Here is a 12,929-nt window from a genome sequence, read left to right as displayed (position 1 = left end):
TTTTGTTTTTGTGTGAGTTTTCATACTGCTATCACTTTTTCCAAACGCAGGAAATCTATGTCCCATTCTTCTTCTGAAAAAGCAAGAGTGAGTTTATCTTGGGAATTCAGAGCTATGAATGGTGTTAAGTCTTTCTTTCTAAAATGGAAAGAGTTGCTAAGCTCAGATTGTCAGCAAGGGCTTGTGTGGTTCTTGATATTTGCAAAATTTCCATGTCACACTGTTTCACCTCACCCAGAATCCCAGAGTTATTTTGACACCAGGAAGTAGCTAGGTGGAAAAGTAATCATATTTTTTTATTGTACCGAGAACAATTTGCTTTGCCAATAATTAGGTGAACTTCCTTTTTGTTGCTATTGTACATATTTTGAAACAGAACTTTCCCCCAATCTTTGGTTCTTGTTTGATTTGTGTCACCATACTATTTCCACAGAAATAGTTAATGTCACAAAGGTCAGGATTAGGGACAAAACAGGAAGAATGGGAGAGCTATGAAAAAGAAAGAAAATGTGTAAACCAGAGGTTTTCAACCTTTTTGAATACACAACTCCTTTGACCAACTACCTTCTTTCTGAAGCACCCCTGTGGGGCTCAGGAGCCCAGTTATATCACTCCTTGCCTGCAGAGCTGACAGCCTCTCTCCCTTTTTTGAACACCCTCCCTTGTGGAGTTTTCCCTCAGCCTCCTCTCCTCTCCTCTTCCCTCTCCTTGGGAGTCCTCCAGGCAGTCTCTGAGGTGCCCCCCCCCCCGCCCCAAAGAGAGGTACCTCCTCACACTGTCCATTCCCAAGAGCAAGGGCTGGAGGACTAGTTGGCTGGGCTCCCTCGCTTGTTTGCTTACTCCGAGGCTGCCTCAGCTCCTGGCAACCAGTACCCCCTGACCAGCCCCAGAGGCACCATTCACCTGCAGAACTTGTAGCCAGGGCTGCTGCAACAAACAGCTGTGCAAGCCTTGGGAGGCAGAGATGCAAGAGGGCATCAGAGGAGGGAGGGAAGGAAAGAGGGACAGAGGCCAGTGTTGCCTGCAGCACCCCTGACCATCATTCAAGGCACCCCAGGGTGCTACGGCACACTGACTGAAAACCGCTGGTGTAAATCATTTGGCTTTATTTATCTACGCAGTCATGCCAATAGGGTAAATTACAGTGGCTTACAGCAAGGATAACAGGCTGATGTAGCAAGGAGCTCAAGTGGTGGAACAGAAGTCCCCCACCCCACCCAAAGCACCTTTTATACTGATTTTTCCAGAAGGACGAAAGCCACTTTTAATTCACACCTTCTAAGCTTAACCCTGACAATAGGTCTGGAAAGATAGCAGAGTTGATAGCATCCAAACCTACTGCGAGGTCCAGGGAAAAACCACATGGTTGTGTTCTACTCCCATCCATTCCCCAGGGGAAGACATCTCAGAGGTCCATAAGCCCACCTGCGCCCTGGTAGATTTCACAGTAGCCAAGTTGGGCAAGGATCCAGGGAGCACATGGTAGCTCTTAGCCCTCCAAGAAGGTTGTCCACATCCTCGGGTTGCACAAGCCGAAAAGTAGCCCTTGCAGTGTGCTCAGATGGTGTGCCAATCCCATCCATTTCAGCCCCTGTACCAATTATAGCATCCAAGTTGATATGAGTATGAGTGGCCTTATCTGTAAAATGTATGGGAAACTCATCGCAGCAGGCCTCCAGGGGTTCTAGGTCTCCTCACCTCCCTATATTAATACAAGGGCATTCATTACCTGAACTAGCTTTACCTGAACCAGCTGCATTGGTGGTGGAAAAGTAATATTTTGTCACCACCATCTCACCACTGTTTGAATCAAACTCTAGTGTTTCATACTTTCGCTTGGTAGAACAGGTTAACTTTTGTCATAGGCACCTAAACTTGGAATATAGCAAGTTACTACAATTTCCATCCATTTAAATTTGTTGATTTGTCATTCATTTTAATTAATTACCTGATTAGGTATCTGGCTTAAATTTGTCATTTTACATATTACAACATTTTCAATTTAAGGTCTTGTTCGATAACACTGAAAGAATCAAAAGTACTGTTCATTGTTAGAAAGGCAATTTAAATATTTCCTTCCCTAATAAGTAATTAAAAATAGCTTCGAATTAGGCATGTGTTCCCCTAGCTCATAGTGTGACTGAATAAAAACTGTACTGTACTAAAGTTTTAAGTTGACTGAACTGTTTAAAATGAGCCACTTTCATTGTTGTTTCTTCATTTTCCCATGTACTTGGTCTGTTTCTTTGCTCTTTCATTCTCTTGTTGGTTTCTTTTTAATTCTGCCTGCTTCACAGACAAGAAGTTATGATATTCACAGTCTGTTATGCACATACTTAATTTATTCATGTTACTACATTTATGGACCACATTTCTTCCATCATGGAATCCAAGATTACGTACATCTTGTTCCCGGGTAATTATCTGGCTGCACTGAGACTTTCTACAAGTACTCATTACATAAACAGGTTTTATGGGAAGTCTTCCTACTGTAGGGCCGAACTTTCTACCCCAGGCAACCCACAGTAGTTGTGTTTGCTTTTGCTGTCTAGTTTTCCTCCCCACTCCCCCTTAAGCTTGGTGCTATCTCTGTTGCTTGAGAAGAAGGAAGGAAGGAAGGAAGGAAGGAAGGAAGGAAGGGGAGGTTGATGTTGCAGGGTACAAAGACCAGCCAGGCAGCAAACTCTCATAGAATCAGTGCAGAAAAAGCCAACCACCCATTCCTCTCCACGCCAACCATGGGCTACTCTTTCAGCAGATGGTTCAAAGCACCACATCTGGCAAGTTTACCTATCTGCTGACCAGGATCTACTACTTACTTTATTTGAGTTTAAGTTACTCTAACACTTTTCTGCAGAGTTTTGGGTGAACTGATTTTGTGTGTATGTGGTTTATTTGCTTTTAAAAAAGATGGCATGAATTTTTATCTTCTGACATTCTCAGAGAGAAAATACGGGGCGATCTATGAGAACCCATTTTTATTCACTGGGCATTTTTAACTTATTAGTTTTTGTTGATTTTGAAAATCTGTTATTCTATTATTGTTTACTTGTATTGTGCTACAAATGGGTTGCTCACTGCCCTGAAATCCAGATAGGATGAAGTGGAGTGTAAACATGTAAAACGAAGAACTAATTCATCCTGTAACAATTCAACATTCTGAATATTCCTGATGACTGATCTCTTTGGTGGGAAGTTGTATTTTTCACTGCATGATCTATCAAATATCTTTTGGATAATCATGTCACCATGAATAAATAGATCATATACATATTTTGTGATCACCTATCATTTTTTTTCAGCAGAGGGAAATGTAGCTCACTTAGGAGTGGTATATACAGTATGTGCATTACGTATGGCGATGTGTTAATCTTTTCAGCTGCAATGGAAATATTACTTTTAATGTCAGACTGCCTCTCGCTATGCAGTGAAATACCACAGTCATCACTGATTCATCGGGATGCTTTCCTTTTAATTATACATCCAATATGAATGAGATTTAAAGTTGCATTATGTTATACAAGAAGTAATCTTAGAACATTCTAGATGGAGTCATTTCCTGTCCAAATTCCTCAGCAACCGAAGAAATGAGAAATTCTATATTGCTGCCACCACTACCCAGGCATAAGCAAGATCTTTATTCCAGGAATTTGCCCTTTTCTGCCATTTGAAGCTTTTCACTTAATTAATTAAAACTTTAAACCGAGAAATTTGGCAGGGCTTCGCGTGTTTTCCTTTTGTGCAAAACAACACTGCATGCCCCTGAAATTCAGGAATAACCTGTATTTTTCTAAAATGCCCATGCTGGGAACTAGCTGTGCTTTCGTTCTGGTTACCATAAAACAAGTAATCCTTACAAAACCCAAGATCCTGAGCCAGAATTAATCCTCGTCATTTGAGCAACTTCAGGTGCTTTTGCCAAACATGAATTTGCCCCATTTACTCTACAGCAGTCGTTAGATTTTAGTGCTCGCATCAGGCTGCAATAAATCGAGAAAGCACTTTGGGCTTGACGCAACCTCTTTTGAAGGGAGATATTATTGACACCTTCTCTCGCTCACTCTCTCACTCTCTCTGGGCCTTAAAAGCGACCCTGGGTTTGTGGAACGCGGCATGCTCTCCAACTGGTGTCGAGCAAAGAGGTCATGAGCAACAAAACAATTAGGATGAAATCATGAGCTACATTTGTAAACGAGGGAGCAGGCTTCTTGGCAGGGTGTCAGCCGCTAGAGAGCTGGAGTCCGGAGTGCACATCCCACTCTCCTCTGTTTGAGTCACTCATCTGTGTTTATATGAGTAACGGAGCAGCTGAGGGGGAGGGGATTTGTAAGCGCCAAGCAAATACTCCGAGCGCTCATTCTGTGTAAGACTGACATGCACACCGAGTCGAGACTACTTCCAGGGATGTAGTGAGCGCGCAGTCACATGCTGTAGCATTCATGAGTAGAGAGATAAATCAAGCAGATGTTTGTCGACTGGAATGGGTAATAATTTCTTTTACTCTCTCTTGATCCCCTCCTCCCTTTTCCCTTTCCTCCCCCCCCCCCCTTCGCATGCTAGCCTCAGATGCCAAACCTTGGAGTTGCTTTCTAAAACACTTAGCGGCAGGCAGTGCTGAAGCATGAAACATTGTGGGGGCGAGGGAAGAAGGTTTGGGGTGGGACCTTTGCTTTTAAGCTGAGGGGTGATGTGTTTGTTTTGTTTTCGTTCTCCACTTGAACCACTGCCAGCAGGAAACTGGGTTTTTCTTCTTCTCCTCCAGAGCATCAGTATCAAATTATAGCAGCCTTGCATCTGAGAGCTAATTAAAATGTAAAATGTCCTGAAACCACTTGTGTGACAAATGTAAGATTAGAAACAATTAGAAGCCACTCGAGAGGCTTGTGGTGTTTAGATTTCTGACATTATTATAATAGTCCCTGGAAGTAATGAAAACAATGGTTACTTTAAAAGAGGAGGGGGGTTACAGCAAGTTATCTCCACTATAATCACAAGTTAATGATTGTTTATCGTTTTTAATGTTGTTGAAGTCCGGTGACTGAGCACACAAGGGTCACTTTTCTTACAGAACAAAACAACTACTTCATTCTTTTCCTCATAGTTTTGTCATAATCAGCATTATATTTTGTGTGTGTGCGTGCCCGTGTTTAAAAGACATCTAAATGTGTGTTTTCCTTGTTTGACCTATATGTAGTATATACTGGTTATCAAAGCAGAACTCAGAGTTTTTCTGTATTGTGGAATCTCTCAGCTCTGTTAAGAAAGACTTGAAGTATAGCATTAAAGAGACTGATTTGATAAAGTGAGGATTGCATTTCTGTTTGTCTCATGCCTTCAGCGGTTGAACTGTACTGTACAGAAGTACCAATCAATTATTTTGTTCTTTGTGCTATATATGGAAGTGGTTGCTTTTTTCAACTTAGAAAATCTTTGACGCACATAAACATTGCCTAATCAAATACCTTCTACTATAAGGAAATTCCCAGAAGAAGGAATCAAGTTAATGCTTACATTTTACATAATAAAATGGAGGTATAAAAGATGTTCACCCATCTGATCTTTTGTTTTGCAAGAGAGCAATTTGTGCTTTCTCAATATTCATTTGGATCCTTGTCATATGTTAATAGCAACAGATTAGCTGGGGTGGCAGGAAATATAATGTAGAAATATGTGACCTAGAAACAGTTCTACTACTGGCAATAACATGCTTGTTTATTATAGGGAGACGTAGGCTGCCTCAAGGTGCATGCTTGTTTTTGAAGACTGCTCAACTGGTGTTCAGCTGTGTTACCCCTTTGTAAGAAATTGTGCTGAAATTGTTGCCTGTTTGTTTTCAGCGCCAAATCTTAAAGGCAGACCACGCAAAAAGAAGTCATGCCCACAGAGAAGAGATTCACTCAGTGGCTTTAAAGATTCCAATAATAATTGTGAAGGCAAGGCTGTTGCCAAGGTAAGACATTTAGTAATTTTCCTCCAACTTCAATTTTGCCTTTCTTTTCCAGTAAAGCATTTCAAAGTAGGGATTGCCCCCACCTCCCTCCCTCTCTTTTAAATGAAAATCAATATGGATTGCAGTTGTTTGAGTGGGTGGGCTTCCTCTCTCTCCCCCCCCCCTTTTACATTTTTTTGTCTGCATTATCAGGAGCACTTTGGGAAAAGAATCTTTGTTTAAAACTTCTGTTGAGATTTACTATAATTGCACACATACGACATGTTATTGGTATGCCACCTTTCCATAGTTAAAACCATGCTCAAGGCGTGCTTACAAACCGAAAAAAATACATAATTACAAATGTAGCAAAAGTAGTCAAAAACAATAAATAAAACCTCAGAAGGTACACAACCAAATTAAACCATATCCACATAAATCATAATAAGATCTAAAGTAAACATACAAAAAATGGTATCGAAAACAGCAACAACACCACCCCGGCAACAACAACCCATAAAAAATACCCCAACGCAGCCCCAGCTTTTGTAGCTGGAGTCAGTCAGGGCCCTGCCCACCCAGGCCAGTTGGAAAAAGGCCTGCAAGGCAAGGAGCAGAAGCCTCCATTTCTGTAGCTGGAGTCAGCACAGCCTATCTATCTTGAACACCATAGTTTCCTTCAGTATGATTTATCTGAAACATTTGTAAACTGCTTTCACAAGTGATCCCAAAGTGATTTCCATGTAACAAAAGGATATAAAAACCCCCACTTGGTTCTTTAATTACTATCTAGCCTTTCCTCCAAAGAGCTGAAGGGCAGTGTACGTGGTTCTCCATTTTATCACCAGCCCTGTGAGGTTGAGGTGGAAGGTCACCCTAAGTGAGTGGTTTTCTCTCATGGCTGAGTGGGAGTTGAACTTGGGTCTCCCCCGTGCTAGTCCAACATTCAAACATGTATACTACGTTGAAAATTAAATTGCTCAAAGCCCTTCATAGCTGCCTCTCAAATATAATTTGAAAATAACCATATATGAAACGGGAACTTCCTTTGAGTAACAGATTACAGCGAACACACACAAAAATGTTACCTAGAATAACGTTGCTGTTCGTCTTTAGAAAAGTTGAAATGGAAATTCAGAGTGCAAGTTAATATTCTGGACAAGGTCTTTTAAATACATCTCCTTATGCTTGAACTATCTATGGGTCTCGGATTACCATGGGTTGGTTTGCATGCACATGTTAATCACCTGATGAATCATCAAGTGGTGACTTGTATGCATGAATGAGCCATCAGAAACCCTCCAGATATCACCTCCCATCACTTCAGTTACAATGGCACAACGTACAGTATAATGACCATGCACACTGCTGGAAATGGGATAACTATTGGGATAACTCGCTTGGCTATGTTTGTAATATGAAGCACCAGCCATTATTTTGGGGCTTCTTGTAGAAGAGTTTCCACGTCAGCATTTAATGCCTATCAGAAGGCAGAATTAAGCAGTTTCTGCATGAATTTTCTAATGTGAGCCATCAGTTTGCATGTCAAAGTCCCAGCCGTCAGAAGGAGAGAAATCAACTGATGTACTTTCATGGTGAACCTAGTCTGGAGTGTATTTCCACCAAGCAATTATTTTGTGCATTCTCTATATGACTGGTTGGCTGGCTGAATGTATAGCAATTTGAAGACAACATTATTGTGCTCAAATATTTAAATTTCTAAAGTGTTGAAAGCTCTTGTTGCTGAGGCTTTCAGTGGGCTATTTACAGTGATGTACTAGCTACTTTGGGATGCAGGTGGCACTGTGGTCTAAACCACAGAGCCTAGGGCTTGCTGATCAGAAGGTCGGCGGTTCAAATCCCCACAATGGGGTGAGCTCCCATTGCTCAGTCCCAGCTCCTGCCAACCTAGCAATTCAAAAGCATGTCAAAGTGCAAGTAGATAAATAGGTACCGATGTGGCAGGAAGGTAAATGGTGTTTCCTTGTGCTGCTCTGGTTTGCCAGAAGTGGCTTAGTCATGCTGGCCACATGACCGGAAGCTGTACGCTGGCTCCCTCGGCCAGTAAAGCGAGGTGAGCACCGCAACCCCAGAGTCGTTCGCAACTGGACCTAACGGTCAGGGGTCCCTTTACCTTTACCTTACTAGCTACCGTGTCAATCTGCATTTCAAGTTTGTTTGTACAAATTTAAAGCAGTTTAAACACCAATGGCTACTTCAATCACTTCTTATTTGTCCTGTCCAAATTGTATGATGAAGCCAGTTTTGTTTTCATATAGGCCTCCTGAGCTTGTAAAAGATTTGTGGCATACAGAATTAAAGTAGATACTCATTTTTTCAATCCTTTCTTCTCTGTCCTGGGTTGGGGGGTCAGGGTGAGAAGTGTTTAGCTTTGGAGCCCTGTCGGGGAGGAAAAGGTTAGCACCTCTGGATTGTGCAGTTTGGACAAGCCAAATGGCAGTCTGATCCGGTGCAAAACGGCCAAGAGGACGTCCAACGTCTGGCCCCTGTATTTAAAGACTCTGACCCCTCCTCCAAATTGGCAACAATCAAAACTCCCCAGCAACCCAATTTTAACCACTTAAAGGATTGGGTTCCTCACCAAATCTGCCCAGTAACGGCAGGGTGGCTTGTTCCCCCAACCGCAACACGTGCTCTCTGTTAGGGAGAACACGCTTTGTAAGGATCAGAAAACATTGCCAAGAAAAGTTCCATGTTCTAGAAAATACTTAATTGACCATAGAAAACTTTCCAAATGTGGTGAATTATTTGGGAAATACAGGTGACTTTTGTGGAACCAACCTCATGTCTGAAATCTTTTATGGTGTTTTGTTGGGTTTTGTATGTGTTTTTTGCATTGGCCTACTCCACACGTCACAGTAAGCCAAACTATAAATCTTGGCTATGGCTTGTGGTTAGTGAGCAGAGAGCTTAACTAAGAGCCCAGATTCAAACAGCATGCTAACTAAACTTTCCCTTAGCTCAGTGCTGTGTTGGGAGTAAAAAGGTTTGGGGAGAGGCAAAAGCATTTGCAAGTTTCTCTCCAGGAGCCCACATATTCACACAGTTCCAGTAAGTCATAGTTTGGCATACCGTACTGTGATGTGCAAACCAAGCAATTGAATGTCTTGAGTTGAGCCCATTAATTTAAGACTTTAAGAGGTCAAATGTCTTGAGTTGTATTTTGTGTCACTTTTCTTGCGATTGATTTATTAGCATTGTCTCCTTGATATTTCACTGATATTGACACAATGGGATGGCACAAACAAAGTTCTAAAGGTAAAATCATGAGGGTTTTGTCATTAATTTCTGCATTGCTCAGTCTTTGGTGTCTTGTGGTGTGGCTAGTACTTCAGTTATTTGTAATATGATGAACTGGTATCACATTATACAGAGGTGTTGGTTAAAAAGCTGATTTTTGATGTTTGACAGCTTTGTGACCTCCATAAAATGTTATGGGACTTTCTCAGGTTTCCATTGTTGTGGAGTGCATAAAAGCTCAAAGATCCTGCTATGCAGATGCCCTACTTTTGTTGAATTTTGCAAACTCTTTATCAGCCGTATTCAATTTGCCCTTCATGAACTATGGGCATAAACAATTCAACATCCTGTAAGTGGAGTATCTTCTGCACGTGAAGCAGTGTGCCAGAGGACCATTAAAAGCAACCACAAAACTAATATTGTTCTTATGGTATGTGAACTGCGCCCCACCCTCTGTTAACATGAAGAGATACCTGCTTTCACATAGCTCTCTGCATCTTTTACTGGGAGACCTTTCTCAATGTGCCACCTACCACTGAGCGTGAAATTGGTTACGTCTTGGAGCTGGTTCTTATTGGTGGAAGTCTCATGATTGTGGAACCTCCCTTTCCTCTATGAAGACTGCCTAGCTAACATTTTGTTGTTCTTTCAGGAGGCTTATGGGAACATGTTAGAAACATTGTAATTGATTGGTTTAATTGTGGTTTTCTTGCAGATTTGTATTTGTTTTATTCTTATTTAATTGTTGTTTTAAATGCAGTATGTTGTAACCTTCTTTGAGTTCACCTAGTAACAAAGAGTTAGGACAGAAACCACATGAATGAATGAATTGCATCATTCATTAGCCTCCTTAAGATTTTTGAACTTGGGCTGATGGCATCCTTGAATGAATCATGAAATTATATTTAGTTCTGGACCAGTAATGCTATCATTCTCGGACACATGGCTATCTATGCATGGCTTATGCATAACACTGAGAGGGGTGGTGCTGTAATTCCACAGGGAAGGAGCAGTTTGAGCCCCACTCTTCCATGCGGAGAGCCTGTGGTGTTAACTGGGCTCTCCATAGCATTGTACAGAGCCCCTCCCAATGCCAACATGAATATCCCCTGTGCCTTTCCTCCCCCTGCTGCAAAAGATCCTCCTGTCCACAGCATTGGCTGACAATACAGAATAGACCCCCAGTTGAGCATATTACTGGAGCCCAGCAGATGAAATGGGAAGCAAATGACAGCAAAGACTTAAAAAGCCATCGCATATGGTCCTTGCTGAATTTTGGCTACACATCCTGCATATTCCCTGCTCAGATTCTAAATGTCATATTTAAAGCTGTCATGGAGCAAAACACACACACACACACACACACAACCCATGAAGCTATTAGGACTCCAGTTTCATTCGGCTTGTTTACCTTTATCTGTGAGCGAATAATTGTGTGAACTTTATTACCTAGCATACAAAGGCATTTGGTTTGGTTTCAATAGGTCTGAATATATCTAAGCTGGCGCAGCCTATTAAGTACTATAACTGAATTACAGAGCTGTATTTTATTCTCCTGCAGCTCAAGTGTGGCGCTTGGGGATCGCAGGCTCTCGTAAGACAAATTTGTTGCATTTACCGATGAGCTTTCCTCTTCCAATGATGTCCTTGGGTTATGCCTTCAGGAATACAATATGGAATAGATTGAGTTAGGGAGAAATCATTTGTGGAAGAGTGAAAGTTCCTGTTTTTATCTCCAAGGGAGAAACTAGATAACTTGTTCGCCACAAAGGGCCATGAGGGAAATGGGAGTGTGAAGGCTGTAGATAATTTACATATTTAATTGTATGGAATTTATTTTATGTATTTTTATCAGGTGATTTGTCAGGTTCCAATTTATCAGGTGGCTCTCAACATTTAAGGATGGAAGTAAACATTAATATACTTATACCTTTCATGATTCTGACAGGCGCATGACTCAAGTTTCAAGAGCATGTTGCCACTGCTTTTACAAATGTCTTTATTCTGAAATTATTCTCCCGAGATGCAGGAGAATCAAGCCACGCTCCACAAGGGGGCAGTCGACCTTGTGCACAGCTCACAGTTAATGCATTCTGCAAAAGGGCTGCAAAGGTCTCAGGCGAAGTTTGGGCAGACTTGTAAAGAGTTTTATTGCGCAGAGTCATTTCTTCAGTCTTATATACAAAGTCAGGTCAATGCTTACCTAGCCAAGTTATTGGTTATTCTGGCTGGCCTCCGCCAGTCTCTTTACTAACCCTGGTGACCTGAAATTGTGCCAGGGGCTGCATGGATGCAAGGCAGATGCTGTGCCAGTGAGCTATGCCCTCTCACAACAAACTATGCCATGGCAAAGGTCTTTTTATGGTCCCCAACCATTTTCCCTTGGAAGTGATTTCAGTGGGACATCCCAGTAAAAATGTGCTTACGGCTGCAGCCTTAAATTTCCTAAACACCCTTGCCAGCCACCCTTCTAAATATATGTGGAAGAGTTCAAAAGACAGGGGGGCATATAGATCTCTACTTCAAAGTGGCTGCATAAAGGTTACATGCACACTCAGCGAACGCCATATGTAGTGAAAGATAATAAAGAGGAGATTGAGATCTGGCAGCTATCAGCAAGATACACTGAGCCGAGTGCTGTATAGAAAATGTGGCCAAGAAGAGGCCGTCTTAATTTCCATGGTACGTGCCTTGGTCCAGCGCTTTGTGCCTTCCAGCTACCACATAACCCAAATAGCCCAAACCATGCAAATCCCTATTGACGTGATTCCAAGAAGACTGAATAAGAACTCTGGGAGACATGCTGATCATTGATGATGTAAACTGTGGATATGTGCAGAACTTTTACTAGGCATAATCTAAGCCAGAACCAATCTCTTTCCCGGCTCCCCAAAATCGACGTTATTCATTGGTCACAGTGGCAATTTCCTATTGTATTTCCCACGGTGGTAAATTTCTGCAAATGAGGCTTGCCCCTGGAAATACAATCAGAGTCATTTGTCATTTTGTTAAGGAATGGCCACATCCAAAAATATGCAGCCTGAGTCAATGCATGCTTACTTAGGAGAAAGTCCAGCAGAAGTAAATGGAATTGACTGCCAAGTATTTCACGTAAAATGGGTGCACTGGAGGAGTCTGTTGGCTATTTGATGTCCTTGAACATATTGACATCACTGCTATTAAGGAATGAACATGATATTTTCATAAATTTTGTTTCAGTTATTACCTCATTTGTCATACAGAACACGTTGCCTTGACGTTAATTTTCTTTCATTTAGTTATTTCCCACCTTGATTTACTGGGTATATTTAAGCTGTCCATGTATATTGATGTTTTTATTGAACTGTATGAAAAATAAGACTGGACATAGATGGAGGGAGTTGTACTTTTAAGTTTCCTGATCAAGGGATCCAAATCTTTTGTTTTGTTTTCTGGAGATGGAGCAGTATGTAAATCTTAGTTGCAAAAACTGTATTTTATTTTTTTGGTCTACAATTAAAAACACATGTGATGGAATATGAACTTCAAATGAGAAATACTTTCCAGGTAATGAAATTGGTAAACCCCACTCTGCATGCCAGAAAGACAGTGTGCATTGTGTGGAGGTGGGTTATTTGATAAGAGATTAGAAGGTGTTTTGTGTTTCATGGGTTACACCACTGATTTTTTTAAAAAAAAATGCCTTTCCCCACAAAACTAGCACATGTAAAATGCTATTCCTAATACTGGACCATCTAAA

The 12,929-nt window shown here is 41.4% G+C and overlaps 1 protein-coding gene across 4 annotated transcripts in view; it reads left to right on the top strand.

Annotated features, from left to right (window-relative positions):
• ARID5B (AT-rich interaction domain 5B) overlaps window positions 1–12,929 on the top strand; it is a 178,720-nt gene that overhangs the window by 117,740 nt on the left and 48,051 nt on the right. For all 4 annotated transcript variants that reach the window (XM_083614423.1, XM_083614424.1, XM_083614425.1 and 1 more), the window contains one exon: window positions 5,838–5,950. In XM_083614423.1, the coding sequence (XP_083470549.1) occupies window positions 5,838–5,950 (113 nt within the window). The remainder of the gene's footprint in view (window positions 1–5,837; window positions 5,951–12,929) is intronic.

This window comes from Podarcis filfolensis (genome assembly GCF_964270895.1).
Source record: "Podarcis filfolensis genome assembly, chromosome: 5".
NCBI lineage: Eukaryota > Metazoa > Chordata > Lepidosauria > Squamata > Lacertidae > Podarcis > Podarcis filfolensis.
The sequence above is the reverse complement of the archived record's forward strand: the minus strand, read 5'-3'. Positions and strand labels throughout refer to the sequence as shown.